Genomic DNA, 18,473 nt, shown 5'->3' with positions numbered 1-18,473 from the left:
AGACCAGGGATTGAACCCACCACCTCATGGTTACTAGTGGGATTTGCTTCTGCTGCGCCACAATGGGAACTCCCTGCCATTATTTTAATAAATGTTTAGGAGACACCTACAACAGGTGAGCTACTTCCACTGTACTCTGGGTGGCAGTCCGTCAAGGTGGGTTTGAAGGAGTAGAGTTGATCAGTAGGTGGAGCTATAGAGCACCAAGTTACCATTAGTACCACCTCTAAATACTTTTCATCATTTCAACTTTTCACAAAACATACAGAAAATAACAATTAAAATCACCTTCTGAGATAAGCCACGAGCTGGATCTCTTGACAATTTTTCACCTCAATAAAAAGACTGCACTGAGGCCTGTAAATGCTAAGTGGAAGGGATGTGAAAATAAATCTAGGTTCTAGCTTTGGTTTCTTTACCAATGTCCTGAGATCACTGGGCACCTCCCTCAATCATTATGGTCTTGGAATTTGGACTTGATAAGTCCTCAAGTCACTTTTTTTCTTTCTTTCTTTTTCTTTCTTTTTTTTTTTTTTTTTTGTCTTTTTAGGGCCACACCCACGACATATGGAGGTTCCCAGGCTAGGGGTCTAATTGGAGCTGTACCTCAGGTCACTTTCAAAGAATAACAGCAACAGGATTCTCACAAGCCCATCCTTATCTGATTTGCTCCTTAGAAGTTATGACAAGTCACCTAGTTTTTCTCCTTTGAGATTCTTTTCATGGTGGCTTTAGTTCTTTAGATGAAAGGTGCTGTAAGGGGGTAAAAAACACACAGACAGTTAGTTTGATAGATCTGCCTTTAATTTAGTCATTTTCCACTATTCATACTAGGTTTTTTTTGGGGGGGGGAGAAAAAAAATACACACTCCATTCCAAGCAAAGATCCAAAAAGAGTCTTTTAATTTGGATTCTCTGATACAGTGTTAGGCGTATTTATGTCTGTTCTGATAAAAGGACCACTTCACTTCCCTCTCTTAAGAAACATAAGTAAGGAGTTACTGTTGTGGCTCAGCAATAATGAACCCGACTAATATCCATGAGGACAAGGGTTCGATCCCTGGCCCTGATCAGTGGGTTAAGGATCTGACGTTGCAGTGAGTCGCAGTGTAGGTCGCAGATGGGGCCTGGATCCCAAGTTGCTGTGTATGCTGTGGTGTAGGCTGGCAGCCCCATTAGAGCCCTAGCCTGGGAACTTGCATATGCCATGGGCATGGCCCAAGAAAGAAAGAAAGAAGAAAGAGAAAAAGAAAGAAAGAAGAAAGAGAAAGAAAGAAAAGTAAAGAAACATGTATTAAAAAATTCTTTGCCTATTATACTTTTCTCTCCTGTATAAATGGTAATCATGAAATCCACTGGCAAAAAACTTATAAAGCAATTTCTGTTACGAAATCAATCCTGTTACTAGGTCCTGGTGTGGTGAGTCAGGATTATCATTTCCATTTTCACGTGTGGGAAAGGGGCGTGCAGAGAAGCTAGGCTTTAGACGGACTTACTACTACTTAGACTGAGGTAGAGGTGAGAGGAGAAACTTAGGCTCACTGGGAAAATCTGACTCCTCAGGGTTCACAACTCTTGTAGTTGGGCAGAATATACTTTGAAGCGTCTCTGAAATAAGCACAGGAAACAGAACTTGGGACCTGCCTTGGGAATCCTGAGATGCAGACTGACCAAGGTTGGCTGAATCCAGATTTAAAGCTGGCAGTTACTGGTTGATGTGATAATATAACAGTATCAGTAGTTCAGGTCTTATATTTCCAGTACCCCCCTTCAAAATAAGAATGTCTGGAGTCTCAAACATGTTGCTTCTCTGGGTTCTGTGCTGATGACAAATTTGTGATTCTTAGGAATAAGGAGTAAAGGTTTTGATCTTGGGTTTGTTTCTTATTTGTGGAGTGATACTGTATAAGCTAACTGTACGCTCCGAGCCTCACTTCCTCAGGTGTAAAACGGAAATCCCTCTGCTATAGAATTCACAGGGGGTTGGTGAGATTGAACTGAGAGACAAATGCCAAGAAGTACTTATTAAGAACATAATCCAGGGACTTGGGCTTTTGTACAATAAAAAATCTGAAATCATGCTACCTTCTCAGAAGGTGATATTACATATCTCTGAACGATTATTAAAAAAAACAATTAATAATACTTGCTAGAATAGTCAATGTGGTCTCGGGAAATAAGCAGATTAAATATATTACAGCAGATAACATCTCAGTGACAAATGAAAGCTAATCAACTTATTTTTATGAATCAGAATACAAATTAGTCCAAGCAGCATCCCAAAGATTATAAGTCTAAGATTTCTACATATTACTTTTTAAAAGGGTTGGTATGGATTAAAGCAAGCACATGTGACAGTACTCCAGAGACAAAAATGAAACACCCGGATGTCAAATTACTACTTACCTCAATCACGTTTGTGTGAATAAATTAAGGCCAAAGAGTGTGCCTGAAGTGAGGATTCAGATAGCTATGCCTCCTTTGTTTTTTATTTTTTGGTTGTTGTTGTTTTTTTTCCACAGAATTTGGCTGATGGGATTTAGAACACTGCTCTATTTGAAGACTATGAATTGTTCATCAAGTAACGCCAATGATCAGGTGGAGTAAACTAAGCATCCCCAAACTGGAATTGTTGGCGTCTTAGGAAAGCTGCCTTTATTAGACTGAGTGTGCAAGCAGACCACAAGATAAAAAACATTTTCTGGGACTAGGTGAGACTGCCTATAGAAACCCCACCAATTTCTTCACCTCCTGGCACACAGGATATGCTAATTCTTTGGCTTTTGCCGACCCAACTTGTAAAACCTTCTCTAGGTGGTCCTTGTTCCTCTTCAGTTTTTCAATTTCACTCTTAATTGGTGCAAATCTCTCAATCACAGCCTCCGCCACCACCAACTTGTAGCCAGCGGTGTTGATGCCAGCACTTCGGCGGACCACCTCCTCCACCGGGAGTCCGGTCACTGCCGCGTGGATGGCCACCAAGTTGGACACGCCTCCTCGCCTGGCCGGGTCGTAGGTGACCTCCGAGGTGAAGTCCGTCACAGCCTTGCGGAACTTCTGCACGATCTCCTCCGGGCTGTCTGTTATTCTGACAGCAGCTAGTTTATCCGGGTCTGATTTCGACATCTTGGCAGAGGGATCACGCAGGGATTTTACCTTCTTCATTGATGCTACAGCAACACACACACCAAAAATGAAGCAAACAATTTGAAAACACCGATAGGAATGTCAGTGTCTAGATCTTACAAAGTGCAAGAACACCAAAAACTTCATTATTTTTACCTGATGAAATATCAAACACTGTAAAACATGCAAGTAATTTATATATTCATAAATGTAAAGATGTCAGAAGTGTGTAATAAAATGTTGATATTTTGTTGGTCATATTTTCCTGCATCTTTAATGCACATGTACACACAAAAACATATAATCCTATACATATGAAACTTTTTGCTGTGTGTACCTGTTAAAAAAAGTATTGCCTACTTCGTTCCTTTTTGTTCTTTCTTCTGGCGAATCACACCCTGCCTACAACCACTGCCTTTCCTACCCCCATGTCAGATTTTACAATTTGTGGCATATTTCCATGTCTTTACCCATGATTGTTAAGTAGTTACCAACACACACACACACACACACACACACACACACACACGTAAGAGGGAGAAAAGTGACTTGTTTATTGATCTGATAGAATCAAGATGTTAAGCTGTGCTTCATAAAACCAGTGTTACTAGTAATCGCCTAAGTTATGTCCATTAATATGTAAAGTTGAAATAGGTAAAATAATAATTGGCCAAAGCTTTAAAATGGTCCTTACTGCTATAGGAACGTTGGTTTCAATGTATGGGGTGCCCTGAATTTATTTGTGTGAACTATTGGAGTAACTTAGGAATGTATATCCATTTTATGCTTCTAAATTGATACTAGGCACATGTTACACTCTTTAAAATGCTGTCAACTTAATAAAGATGGACAGAGCTTAGGTTCAGTGATCTCTGCCCCTGCCACAAGTTTGCATTGCTACCAAAATGTGGATAGAGATTTACAGCTTCTTTCCTCAAGGAGATTCCAGACTAGCATAGCCTTGCAAGCTGCAGATGGGGTTCTGGATTCAGTAGGCAGGACGGACATTCCATCACAGTTGTGCCTTTAAGAAGGCAAAGTGCGAAGATGATCACTGCCCTCTTGTTTCAGCTAGATTATGATCCAGTAGTTCTCACGCTTATGACTTTCATTCTACTTTGAACAGAGAGGACGAGATCAACTGGCTTTGGAACCAGAAGTGCTCAATGTAGGGCCCTGCTTTGCCAACGAGACACATGCCTTGGATGCAAAGTCAGCCTTGCCAAGCCATAGTTTCCTTACCCACAAAATAGGAAAAGATCCCTGCTCTAACAAATGAGAAGCATTTTTCTACATACTATATAGAATATTTTAAAATGAAATTGATTATTTTCAGTTTCTAGTCTCTCCCATACTTTTCAAACATTTTCGGTTATTTTATTCAATAATCCAGTGAGGTCTACTAGTCCTACGTTATAGAAAAAGATGGGATTCTCATTACAAATCCTGAGGCCTATTCATGACAATGCCAAATTTAGTCCCTAGAAACTTCCAAGCATTGGTCCATTATCTAATCCTCTCTTCAAAATGCACCCTGATTTAACAATCACGTGTTTCTTACTTACTCAGAATGGACTTGGGCACTGGGAAGAACTCCCCATACTTCTTGTTAAACCTTTGTGCTAGATCTTGAACTAGCTCCATGTGCTGGACTTGATCCTCCCCAACAGGAACATGTGTGGACCTTTAATAAAAGACAGATAGAAAAACTCAGCAAGGCTCCTGCTTATACCGAAACGATATTGCAAGCAGCTGCATTTCCTGTGCCTATTTCACTGTTGGTGTTCAAATGTTCACCAGCTACAAAGAGAATGTTGAGGCCCGAGTCTTTATCTGTGTTTCAGACAAATACCAAAGAAATGTTTGTCTACTCTAGTTCTGCTTCTTCCATAGCAGGAGAATACAGCCTTCAACACCAGTGTGACAGGATCTTCCTGGGAGGGAAGAATGGTATCTTAAATAGCATATGCTCCAAGCATAATTGTATTTTAAAACCACTCCTTGTTCTCTCACCCAGTCAGCACATAGTATCCTAGCCTTGACCAGATGCTTTTCACTTCAGAGCTTTGCACTCTCACTTGAAAGACACTCCACCTTGCCCTTCAAATCGAAGATGGCACAAAGCGCTTCGGGCAAGAATTTTCCCTCCCAGTCACACAGGGAGTAACTCAAGATCTTTTTGGAATATGCTCCTTTGTTTTCAAGTAAATTGTAGCCACAGGACAATTAATATGCTGCAGGGACCTTAAAGTAAATGAAAAAAATCCACCAGCGCAATGCAGATGGATGGCAAAAACAATGTTGAACGAAAAAGGCAAGTCATAGACGACATGTAGAAACATTGACATTTATGTCAATCTTAAAAGTACGTATACAATATTATATATTGTTCATAGATTCATATATGAGTATAAAAACATACTGGATGTTCCTCCACAAATACGTGATCATAGATGCCCCTTAAGAAGGAAAGAGAATGCATATGGGGAAAGGAACAAAGGAGATCTCTTGTCTTTTTTTTTTTTTTTTTTTTGTTATTTCTTGGGCCGCTTCCTCGGCATATGGAGGTTCCCAGGCTAGGGGTCGAATCAGAGCTGCAGCCACCAGCCTACTCCAGAGCCACAGCAACGCTGGATCCGAGCCGCATCTGCAACCTACACCACAGCTCATGGCAACGCCGGATCCTTAACCCACTGAGCAAGGGCAGGGATCAAACCCGCAACCTCATGGTTCCCACTCGGATTCGTTAACCACTGCGCCACGGCGGGAACTCCAGGAGATCTTGATTTTCATCTGCAGTATTTTATTAAAATATGAAGCTGTAAAACAAAAATTATCAAAATATAGGGACTTTCTTTCAAATCCATATATAAAGTTTGCAATGTTGGACCATGAGGAGGTACCTCGAACAAGTAAAGAATTAACCATTACAGAGAAGTCTGCATGGGGAAAACATTACACTGAAATATCAGTGAGGAAGGAGACTGGTGATTTTTTTTTTTTTTTTTGGTCTTTTGTCTTTTGTTGTTGTTGTTGTTGCTATTTCTTGGGCCGTTCCCGCAGCATATGGAGGTTCCCAGGCTAGGGGTTGAATCAGAGCTGCAGCCACCGGCCTACGCCAGGGCCACAGCAACTCGCGATCCGAGCCACGTCTGCAACCTACACCACAGCTCGCGGCAACACCGGATCATTAACCCACTGAGCAAGGGCAGGGACCGAACCCGCAACCTCATGGTTCCTAGTCGGATTCGTTAACCACTGCGCCACGACGGGAACTCCGAGACTGGTGATTTTAAGTAGTTAGTGACTGCCTGAGAGTTGAAATTTAATAATACAATTAATAAAGTGCTGTAGTTTCTTGGTCAAGGAAGTGTAATATTCTGCCAGTGAAAGCAGCAGCCTTAAAGTCAGCTTGAAAGTTTAATTGACAGTTGTAAATATGGGTGAAACAATAACAACTTTTCAAAACATCAGAAAAGAAAAACTGTTAGAAAACAGTGGAAAAGACAAAAAAAAAAAAAAAAAAAAAAAGAAAAAAGGAGTTCCCGTCGTGGCGCAGTGGTTAACGAAGCCGACTAGGAACCATGAGGTTGCGGGTTCCATCCCTGCCCTTGCTCAGTGGGTTAACGATCCGGCGTTGCCGTGAGCTGTGGTGTAGGTTGCAGACTCGGCTCGGATCCTGCGTTGCTGTGGCTCTGGCATAGGCCGGTGGCTACGGCTCCGATTAGACCCCTAGCCTGGGAACCTCCATATGCCGTGGGAGTGGCCCAAGAAATGGCAAAAAGACAAAAAAAAAAAAAAAAAAAAAAAAAAGAAAAAAGAAAACAGTGGTACTTTGTTATAGAAAAAATCTCTTGGCCCCATGGTTAATTATTATCTTATATTATTTTTCTTTGTGAATTATTGTCCACAGGCTACTGGTTTATTTAATACGTTGAGAGCATGAGCAAGTGAAGGTAGTTTTGACTAGCATAAAGACCAGCTACTTTATCCCCAATTTCAAACTATACTACAAAGCTATGGCAATCAAAACAGGAGAGTACTGGCACAAAAACAGATAAACTGAATAGAGAGACCATCAATAAACACATGCATGTATAGTCAATTAACTATGATAAAAGAGGCAATAAATAGTGTTGGGAAAAATGGACAACTACACGCAGGAGAATCAAGTTGGACCAATATCTTATGCCACAGACAAAAATTAACCCCTGATAAAGACTTAAATGTATGACCTGAAACTATAAAATTCCTAGAAGTTTTCTCCTTGACATTGGTCTTAGGGATATTTGTTTTGGCTATGACTCTACAGGCAAGGACAACAAAACCAAAAATAAACAAATGGGACTGCATCAAACTAAAACACTTTTGCATGAATGAATTTAAAAAATGCTACTGGGTTACCTTGCTGAACAGTAGCAAACTGATAGAACACTGTAAACCAGGTATAATGGAAACAAATAAAAACCATTTTTAAAAAATGCTGAAGGTGAGAGGCTGAGGCAGGATGAGACCTGGTAACAGTGTATCCTGGTGACTATTCTTTTTCATGTGATGCATCTTCTCAAAGAATGAAAAAGCCAGGCAGGCAGTAGGCGAAAATCTACTGCAGGCCAGAAATACTAACCTAATTGAGCCACACAAGAAATTGGGCTAGAAGCACAATGCACTACTCTGCCCTCCTGTGAATTCTGAGCAAGGAATTCAACTAGCATCCAAGTGGATCAAAGGATGGAAGGCCCTGTGTCCATCCTTTGATCCACTTGGATGCTAGTTGAGGGCCTTCCATAGATTTTGTCTATCAGCATATACTATTTGAACACTGTTTTTTTATTTTGACATGAATTTAAAAACCCAACACATAAATCAATCAATCAAAAAAACAAGTAAAAGACCCCAACACAGGGCCTATGAAAAATATCATGGACCAAAGGAAAGGGAACTTTACCCTCTAGACTCTGAGGAAAGTCAAACATTTGAAAATGAAGTTTTATAAGAAAAAGGTAGTTCCGTTTTATTTTTTAAGGAAAATTGCTTGGTAACCTCAATAGGATTCAAAGAGAAATGGCTGTTATAAGACATGAGCATAAGATATCACAAAGGGATAAAAACCTAGACAGTGATAGAAAACAGTAAAATGAAGAGAAGGTGAAATGACGAAGTAAAGAAAACCAAACTATCGTAGGAACAGCAGGAGCAGAATGCTAAGGACAGGTCACACCAGTGACCTGGATGGGAAACTTGAAGCTCTTCAAGAACTCAGAGCAAGAGGAAAAAGAGAGGTGTGACAAGCGAATGACAAGTCAACGACCATCCTCTGATTTAAGGACACACGTCAGGACCAGGGATCCAAGGACGGTATGAAGATCATCTGAACAGAAGCAAAAACCTAGAATAGAACAAAACTTTACTGAACTAAGAACAAACAAGTAAGCAAACAAAACTGAGCATGATACTGAAAGAACTCTGCAAGTTTCAGGGGAAAAAAAAACCCTAGAGACCCACACCAAAACACAATCCAGAAGAAATTTTAAATTGTAAAGTTAAAGAAAAACTCCTATGAGCCACAGTCAGGAAACAAGAGAAATCGGGTTGATAATACCACAATGGAACAATATTTATTGGGTTGTGAGAAAAAAGTATTAAAAACCTAGCCAAGGGAGTTCCTGGCGTGGTGCAGCAGAAACGAATCTGACTAGGAACTGTGAGGTTGTGGGTTCGATCCCTGGCCTTGCTCAGTGGGTTGAGGATCTGGTGTTGCCGTGAGCTGTGGTATATAGGTTGTAGACCAGGCTCAGATCCCATGTTGCTGTGGCTGTGGTGTAGGCTGGCAGCTGTAGCTCTGATTCAACCCCTAGCCTGGGAACTTCCATATGCTGCAGGTGTGGCCCTAAAAAGACAAAAGACAAAAAAAAAAAAAAAAAACCCCAAAAAAACCAAACCCAACAAACAAACAAACAAAACCTAGCCAAGCTGACTTTCATGTGTAAACTATAATAATAATAATTATGATGATAATAAAATAACTAATAGCTATTGAACACTTCCTACATGCTGTACATTTTGTTAAGCACTTTTCCGGTTTTCTTTTTAATACTTTATTAAGCACTTTTGATGTATTATTGTTGCACTCCCATTTTACAGATGAGGCAAGCTGAATAGAAAGCAATTCTCAGACAAGTAAAGGACTGGAAAAATTTTTGTTGTTGTTTTTGGCCACACCCATGGCATGTGGAAGTTCCCAGGTCAGGAATCGACCCAGGCCATAGCAGTGACCTAAGCCACAGTGGTGAAAATACCAGATCCATAACCTGCTGTGTCACCAGCGAACTCCAGGACTGGAAAAAATTCTTTTTTCTTTTTTCTTTTTTTTGGGCTGCACCATCCATAGCATATGGAGGTTCCCAGGCTAGGGGTCAAAACGGAGATGTAGCTGCTGGCCTACACCACAGCCACCACAACTCAGGATCCGAGTCACGTCTTCGACCTATACCACAGTTCACGGCCAGACCCTTAACCCACTGAGCAAGGGCAGGGATTGAACCCACGTCCTCATGGATACTAGTTGGGTTCGTTAACCACTGAGCCACAATGGGAACTCCTGGAAAAAATTCTGAATCATGTCTAGAGACAAAAATTCAGAAATGGAGATGCTGAAGTACTGTACTGGCTAAAGACTAAAAACATAAAGCCTAAGTCATGGTTACAATTTGAAATAGAAAATGCTATAATCTAAGATTAAGCCATTTGTAATAACAACATTTGTTGAATATCCCAGGTTAGTTTATAAATTTAAAAGGAAGTGTGAGTATAGACTGAGAATCAAAAAGTGTGATTAATAACCATCTTACCACATGCTTTTTTTTTTTTTTTTTGCTTGGAATGATTAATAAAAGACTCTAAAACATAGCTTTGAAAAGAGAGAAACTGGCCTGCAAATGGACAATGGCCAGACAATATATGACTAAAAAAATCTGACCCCAGGAAGTTCCTGCTGTGGGTTAAGAACCCGACTAGTATCCATGAGGATGCGGGTTCCATCTCCAGCCTCGATCAGTGGGTTAAGGATCTGGCGTTGCTGTGAGCTGTGGTGTAGGTCGCAGACACGGCTCAGATCTGGATCTGGGCGCTGCTGTGGTGTAAGCCAGCAGCTGCAGCTTTGGTTCGATCCCTAGCCTGGGAACTTCCATATGCCAAGGTTGTGGCCCTAAAAAGAAAAAAAAAAAAAGAAAAAAAAAAATCTGACCCAAACCTCTGGAGCAACCATCCCAGGAAGCCAAACCACAGTTTCTGTGGGAATGGGTCCCTCAGGGTAAAGACATGGTCAGTGACTGCCAACATCCCAGTTCTTTGTCCTGGCTTTGTCCAACTCAGGACAAACCAGAGGAAGTCAAATATGCTTCCCAAACCAATCATATAAAACACCTCCTTCTGGTCAGTTAGCCTCCAGCTTCCTTGTGGCAACAACCTCTAAACAGCATCTCCCTGAAAACTTCCTTTTCTCTAAAGCCTCTCCACTCTGCTGCCTGCCTTTGAATCTGCAGAACACGCCTGACATGACGAGTGATGGTGGCCATCTCCTGCTGTGACAAGTTCTGAATACATAGCCTGGTTGTACTCATTTAAAGTGGTCCTTGCAGTTCCCATCGTGGCTCAGTGGTTAACGAATCCAACTAGGAAGCATGAGGTTGCGGGTTCGATCCCTGGCCTCACTCAGTGGGTTAAGGATCCAGAGTTGCCGTGAGCTGTGGTGCAGGCTGCAGACGTGGCTCAGATCCCGAGGTGCTGTGGCTCTGGTGTAGGCTGGCGGCTACAGCTCCGATTCGACCCCTAGCCTGGGAACCTCCATGTGCCGTGGGAGCGGCCCAGGAAATGGCAGAAAGACAAATAAATAAATAAATAAATAAATAAGTAAATAAAGTGGTCCTTGCTTAAAGATGATCACTACTATAATTAAAAACAGAAAGCACACCTTCGAATCACTGGAATGGATCAAAGAAAATACAATCTATACAGCAAAAGTCAGAAAACAAAGAATCATTAAAAACAAAATATTTAATGATTTGGGAAGAAAATTTTTGGAAATACATACAATGCGTATTCATGTAAAGGAGAGGCCACAGTGGTTGCTGGTGGGGGCAGGGCGTTGCTGGGGGGGGGTGCTCTCTGGTGTCAGGCAGTTCTGGGGTCATATTCCTGCTCTGCCACTTACCAGCAGGATTTTCCTAGGCAAGTTATTTAACCTAAATCTGTTTTTTCACTTTCAATGCTGACTAGTAATAGTTCTTATTCATGGGGTTGCTTGAAGAGTGAGTAAAATAATGCACGTAAATCTCGCAGTTTGGTGTCTGGTACACAGTGTGCAAACAAGGAAGTCAGCTTTGAAAAATGGTTTGGAGGAAATGCACCAATATGTTAAAAGGAAAAGAAATAATATCAGTGATTTTTATTTTTTTTCCTCTTGAATACAGAATGCTTAAACTATATTAGAACACTGAAATGAACCCATGAGAGACCACTGACTCTCCCGCTACTAGACCCTACAAAGACAGATGATGTATCCTGGAAAGTTTATAATTCAAATGTTTAGGGCAGGGAGCTGGATCTATTGAACAGACTGCTCCTCTACCCTACTAGAAGGTTCCCCCTTAATTCCTGCCTACTGGTGCTGCCTTTATTTCATGTCTGAGCTTCCCTAACTGCACTCTACAGAGTTGGCTTCCCCCTCTAATTCTTTTTCACAGTATATTATTTATTTTCTTTATAGTATTAATCCCAGTCTAATTATTTTATTTCATTTGCTTGTTCATTTAATTGTACATTGTTCTCTTTCCTGCTAGCAAATAAGCTTTTTGAGGGCTTGTCTTGCTTTTTATTTTTATTTATTTATTTATTTTTTGTCTTTTTTTTTGCTATTTCTTTGGGCCGCTTCTGCGGCATATGGAGGTTCCCAGGCTAGGGGTCTAATCAGAGCTGTAGCCGCCGGCCTACGCCAGAGCCACAGCAACGCGAGATCCGAGCCGCGTCTGCAACCTACACCACAGCTCACAGAAACGCCGGATCCTTAACCCACCGAGCAAGGCCAGGAACCGAACCCGAAACCTCATGGTTCCCAGTCGGATTCGTTAACCACTGCGCGCCTCAACGGGAACTCCCTTGTCTTGCTTTTTAATCTATTGCCAGCACCTCATCGAGTTGCCTGGTAGGTAGCAGGAGCTCAGTAAACATTTATTCAATAAATGAATAATCTAAAGAGAAAGTACTATTATACCAAGAGAAAGATGATAATAAAATCAGCTCATGATTAGACTGAGTTGAAATCACAGCTCCACCAGCTACTGTGAGTTACCATAGCCAACTTTCTTACCGTGTCTAAGTCCTCATTTCCTCTCTAAAATCAGGATCACAATGGTGCTTGCCTCCTACTGTTGTTTCAAAGATTAAATGAGTTAACCAAGTAGAGTACTTGACAAAGCTTAATAAACACTGGCTGTTAACAGAGTATATATTCATTAACATCTGAACCCATGAAGGACAAAATGGTAAAAGATACCGCTAGGGACCTTGATGTGATGTGGGGTACACCGTGACTTTTTTTTTCAAATCAGGACCATTTTCCTTTTTGATAGCTGACTCCCGCCGCAAATATAACTATCAACACAAAATTCCAGAGGGAGTTTCCGTCGTGGCTCAACGGTTAACGAACACGACTGGCATCCATGAGGACTCGGGTTGGATCCCCGGCCTCGCTCAGTGGGTGAAGGATCCGGCGTTGCCCGGAGCTGTGGTGTAGGTTGCAGATGCGGCTTGGATCCCGCGTTGCTGTGGCTCTGGCGTAGGCTGGCAGCTACAGCTCTGATTGGACCCCTAGCCTGGGAGCCTCCATATGCCTTGGGTACGGCACTAAAAAGACCAAAAAAAAAAGAAAGAAAGAAACGTAAAATCCCAGAGACAGTCGCCACAGACCTGGGCAGCAATCCTGATTGGGGTAGAAAACATATTTAAAACTGTAACTGCAATGTATACATCTAAGGATGACCTGACCCCCTTGCTGTACAGTGGGAAAATAAAAATAAAAAAAAAAACATATTTCAAACTGACAGTTCATATATTCTGATTAGGTACCAAAAACAGTATGTTATAGGAACTCTGAGGATTCTTTTAAGGAAAACAAGGATGGGATAATGAAGGGAAAGGCAAAATCCAGGGACGATGACAAAAGATCAGAAAGAGGTTTCTTGTCTTCTTAAATTCAGTAAATGAGTTTAGGAAACCCCACACAATGAGTGTGAGGCCATGTCCAGTGCTCTCTCCTACACAGCCTGGAGCAGAAAGTCACTGGCTCAATGACTGGCAAAAACAAAAATGTTCTTTTTCATGATTCCCCCAGTGTCCAACAACCCTGTTTGAGGTGTACACGCACATGCCCTACCTTCCCAAATTTCTCGTCTTTCACTGGACTTTGCATTCCTGTCCTGCAATTAGAGTGAGGCTGACATGCAGAGGTCACTTTGACGCCCCCAAACCAAACTAGCCAACAGGGCAGGTTGAAAAGCAATTACAGTAGCCCATAGGAAATCACAGTGGACTGCAACTAACACAGAAAAAACAATTACCATAATCAATACACTTTAAGCACATCAAAATGAATATTTCCACATGTCAAAATGGTTCCAGATTTACAAAGCAACCAAACTAAACAGAAAACACATTTAGTTTTCATAATGACTCTGCATGCGTCTCTGCCTCATGTCGGATCCCTGCCTCTTTTCTTACAATTCTGTGAGGTTTTGCTTTTTTCAAAAAAGGATTACAAAAATTTTAATTTTTTTCACCTGGACCTATTGCTCCACTTGGCTTTTTCATCTGATTTCAGTTTGTTTGTTTCTAGTCTTTCCTCCCTCTGCTCCTGCTGCTCCTTTCACCTCCTATAATTTATCTTGGCCCTTACTTCTTATCCATTGAGTTTACACTCTACATTAATTCAGCCTGTCTTTGATTCTGCTCACTTATGGGGCTTATTCGCCTCACATTTTCAACCTCTCTCCTCATAGTCTTCCTTTCACTTCAAATAATTTAGTGCTGTTCTTTTAAAATTTATACCCTCCATAATGATATCCATATTATATGTCTTCTCTTTTTCCCCATTTTCTTTCTTTCTTTCTTTTTTTTTTTAGTTATCCTGACTGTACTTTCTTAGACACAACATAAAACAAAAGCCTTTCATAATTTTGATTGTTATAACTTCTGTCACATAATAATGCGTCTGATCTTCTTCTTTGGTAACTAAACCATTTTTCTTTTGTCGAGCTCCTTGCTGCATCTACGTTTCCTTGGGATCCATACCACCCCTCCGACAGAATTAGTGTCCAGATGAATAATCATTGCCTCCATATATCTGCTCATAGAGATTTGTTCTCTCTCTCTCTCTCTCTCTCTTTTTTTTTTTTTTTTTTTTCCTACTTTGGCTGTGTTTATGCATTTTCAGTGCCTCTGTCTTGAACCAGTCTGGCTGGGATAAGAGTTTGGTGCTGTTTTTCCTTTTGTAAAGGATTAATTCACCACTGCTGGTTGCTTGTTGGATATACTGTAATGACTCCCAAATTTAGCAATGATTTATTGAGGACCTCAGATGTACCAGTACCATGAGAGAGATACAAGACTTATTTTCTAGGGAGTTAAAGCTTCCAAGGGGAGAGAGAACACCAGTTGAAGCGATAAATTCTTCTGACTGTCCTCGTACAATATCCTCTATCTCAGTGAATGGCCATACCATCAACCCGGCTGCCTAAGTCAGAAACCTGGGGTTATCTCTGACAGTGCTTTCTCATTCACATCCAATCCATTAGGAAGTCTTATCCATTTTACATCCTAAAATCTCTGAAATGTGTCTATTCTCTTCACTTCGTTATAGTCTAAAGAGACTAGTGAAAGAGTCTCTTAATAGACTTCCCCAGAGGCTCTTGTCCCCCTACAACTCATTCTCTGTATTTTCATCCATTCTCTTTTAAAAGCATAAATTGAATCATTTCACTCTGTCCTTAAAAGTGCACAAATAGCTTCCTCCTGCTTTGAGGAGAGTGTGCTGGACTGTCTGTTCATATCTCAGCACCATTCTCTGCCTTCCACGCCATTTCTTGATTTGCAGGGGCTAGCAGCCTGTAAGCTACACTTCTCAGAATGCTTTCCAGTAGAGTTCTGGTTTAGTGGAGGCACTTGTCCAAAAGCTCAAAAGTGAAAGAGAAATTATTGCTTTGGCTATTGTGGGTGGTAAGTATGTGGACATCGGCAGAGTACTGAAATGAGGTTTGGCCAGCAACTTTCAGGATCTCATAAAAATTCAGGACAGACTGGTCTCACAGAGGAAGAATGTAATTCAAAAACTGGAAGTCTCCAAAGCAATTTTAGGAACAGATTATCTCAACTGTCCTTGATGGCCATGGTCTGATTCTCAGACTTTACAGTGGCCAGGCTCCTCTCTGGAATTACCAGGTCTGAAGTTTCCAACCAATCTCTTTCTCTCTACACTCTTCGTTTTTGGTTGGTTTTGATTCTCCTTACTCATAGTTCCTGAAGGCCTCTGTTTCCCTTTTTTCCTATGTCATTTCAGCTTTCGCTTTCACAATCTTCTTATCCTCTTCCCATACGTCTCTGTTCAGATTCTTGAGAAAGAGAAATGGATTAGCCCAGGTGATCACTCTCATCTTTATTTCAGCAGACTCTCTAAAACTTTAGAGAGTCTTTAAAGTTTTAGAGAGGTACACTCTTTAGTGTACCTCTCTAAAACTTCATTTCTTTATCTGTAAAATGGGAATAATACCATTTAACTGCTTTCCAGAGCTGTTGTGAGAATTTGAATAGATAATGTGTGTGTAGCAACCGGTATGGCACCTAGCAAATAATGCTCATTACATGTGAAAGCCTTCTTCCCTTTTCCTCAAGTCTATGCATCGTGCCTTTTTCGGGATTAGCGGCATTACAGAAACAACAAGTATTTGCTGTATTTTAATAAAAAGTATATAGGTATACGTGTGTGTGTACATATATATATATATATATATATATATATATATATATAGAGAGAGAGAGAGAGAGAGAGAGAGAGAAATATTTAATATATATCCAGCTATTTGAACTTAGACATTCAGAATAATAATGCAGACATAAAATAAAAATTACAAATACTTGTTGTTTTTGAGTATTTTTGACTCTCTTCAAATACCTGCTATTTTATAATACTCTCAAGCTTAAGATGATCTCAGGCCTCCATTCCTGGGTTCCTTACCAATGTCTGCCAAAACAACTACATAAACCTTTCAAACACTTATCTGGAAGGCTCCTCTTCCGTTCCCTTCCTTTACATTTGTTCTCTAGCCCACCACGTACCATTCATTCTAAAGCTAATTTTTTTCTTTTCTTTTTGGGGCTGTACCTGTGGCATCTGGAATTTTCCAGGCTAGGGGCTGAATCGAAGCTGCAGCTGCTGTCCGACACCACAGCCACAGTAACACCAGATCCAAGCCGAATCTGCGAACTACACCACAGCTTGTGGCAATGTCTGACCCTTAACCCACTGAGCGAGGCCAGGAATCGAACCTGTATCCTCACGGATACTGTGTCGGGATCTTAACCTGCTGAGCCACAATGGGAACTCCCTAATGCTGATTTTGACAAAAGCAAACATGAAACCTGGAATTGTCCTGTACATCAACATTTTATGAAAAGGCCACGTGTAGATTTGCTGGTGAGAGAAAATATGAATGGCTTTTGTATCTATCTATTTTTGTTGACTTATTTATAATGCATATATTCACAGACATTCTGGAGGGACATTTTTCAAAACCCAGAAATATCTGAACTAAAACCAAACAGAAAATGCCTGTAAGTGCTTGAGCAGACCTAGATTTGAGTCCTGTCTCTGCTGCTTATTATCAAGCAATTAGGAATTTCTAAACTTGGAAGGAAGCATAATAAGACAGATGAGAAATGTATGTGAGCAGAATAAGTGCTGGAGTAAACAAAGCTGATGTTATTGTACTTGTCTGCATGCTTTGCAGTGGTCCAATGACACATGCCCGGGAAATGAGAGGTATGTGTGGTGTGGCAACGGCACCCCTGGGAATAGTCTGAAGGAAGATGGCAGGAGAAAACAGCCCAAAGGAACAGAGTCCATAGAGATGGAGCATGTGTGGCAGGAGGCAAGATGAGACCAGACAGGAGGGAAATGTGTAGGGCTGTTTCTCTTAAGAGAAGGAGCACACAGGTACCAGTTCCACATCCATGATCTAATCATGGCATTACAGGTAGACAGTTTCCAGGCTAAGATAGGAGATAATCATCTTGAATATAGATAATTATTTAGTTTTATAGAAAAACTACTTTCTTGTTTTAACAAATAGACAAAATAGGAGTTCCCGTCGTGGCGCAGTGGTTAACGAATCCGACTAGGAACCATGAGGTTGCGGGTTCGGTCCCTGCCCTTGCTCAGTGGGTTAACGATCCGGCGTTGCCCTGAGCTGTGGTGTAGGTTGCAGACGCGGCTCGGATCTCGCGTTGCTGTGGCTCTGGCATAGGCCGGTGGCTACAGCTCCAATTCGACCCCTAGCCTGGGAACCTCCATATGCCTCAGGAGCGGCCCTAGAAATGGCAAAAAGACAAAAAAAAAAAAAAAAAAAAAAAAAAAAAGAGTTAAAGAAGGAATATTTATATTACGGGTTTTTTTGTTTTTTTTTTGTTTTTTTTCTACTGGGAGTGGGCTGTGGATAACTAAGGCTGGAAAAGAACTGCTTATCCTTGGAAGACCTAACTGTGAGCCTGCTGATGCTGAGCAGAGCGAAACAGAAAGGAAGCTATCAGAAGGCTCTCAGTGTTTGTTTGCCCCATTGAAATAATTATTGTTTTGTGTAAGAAAGGAAAACATCCTCAACATCAGGCATGGCTTGAAAAAAGGCAGACTATATGACAGATTTGTGGATCTTTTAAAATTTTGGTTTACACCTAAGGCATGTGGAAGTTCTGGGGCCAGGGATCAAACCCATGCCATAGCAGCGATCTGAGCCACACTGGATCTTTAACCTGCTAAGCCGCCAGGATTTTTTTTTTTTTTTTAATTTTTGATTTGGGGATCTTAAGCAGCTTTTTTTTTTTTTCTTTTTTCTTTTTTTTTCCTAATGTCAGCCTTTAAAAATGTTGCTTGTATTCTTAAAATGCTTGTATTGAGTACATGTTAGGTGATATCAGTTCATACATAATTTGTTTAGTAACCAACCCCCTGAGCTATGTCCCATTAACCCACTTCATAGATGAAAGAAACTGTAGGACTTTTATCATTCTGCCAAATGTATTTT

The 18,473-nt window shown here is 40.9% G+C and overlaps 1 protein-coding gene across 3 annotated transcripts in view; it reads right to left on the bottom strand.

The window, feature by feature from the left end:
- Positions 1 to 786: 786 nt before the first annotated feature.
- WARS2 (tryptophanyl tRNA synthetase 2, mitochondrial) overlaps positions 787 to 18,473 on the bottom strand; it is a 95,955-nt gene continuing 78,268 nt past the window's right edge. For 2 of the 3 annotated variants that reach the window (XM_085020765.1, XM_085020764.1), the window contains exons 5-6: positions 4,692 to 4,810; positions 787 to 3,170 (exon numbers count right to left, since the gene is read on the bottom strand). In XM_085020765.1, the coding sequence (XP_084876891.1) occupies positions 2,722 to 3,170; positions 4,692 to 4,810 (568 nt within the window). In that variant the 3' untranslated portion in view covers positions 787 to 2,721. The remainder of the gene's footprint in view (positions 3,171 to 4,691; positions 4,811 to 18,473) is intronic. The other variant, NM_001315752.1, reaches the window with a different exon arrangement.

The sequence above is a fragment of the Sus scrofa genome, chromosome 4, assembly GCF_054392235.1.
Source record: "Sus scrofa isolate SSC_HxYL_T2T_F1_AM1 chromosome 4, Sscrofa_HxYL_maternal_Yorkshire_Landrace_v2.0, whole genome shotgun sequence".
Taxonomy (NCBI): Eukaryota; Metazoa; Chordata; class Mammalia; order Artiodactyla; family Suidae; genus Sus; species Sus scrofa.
The sequence above is the reverse complement of the archived record's forward strand: the minus strand, read 5'-3'. Positions and strand labels throughout refer to the sequence as shown.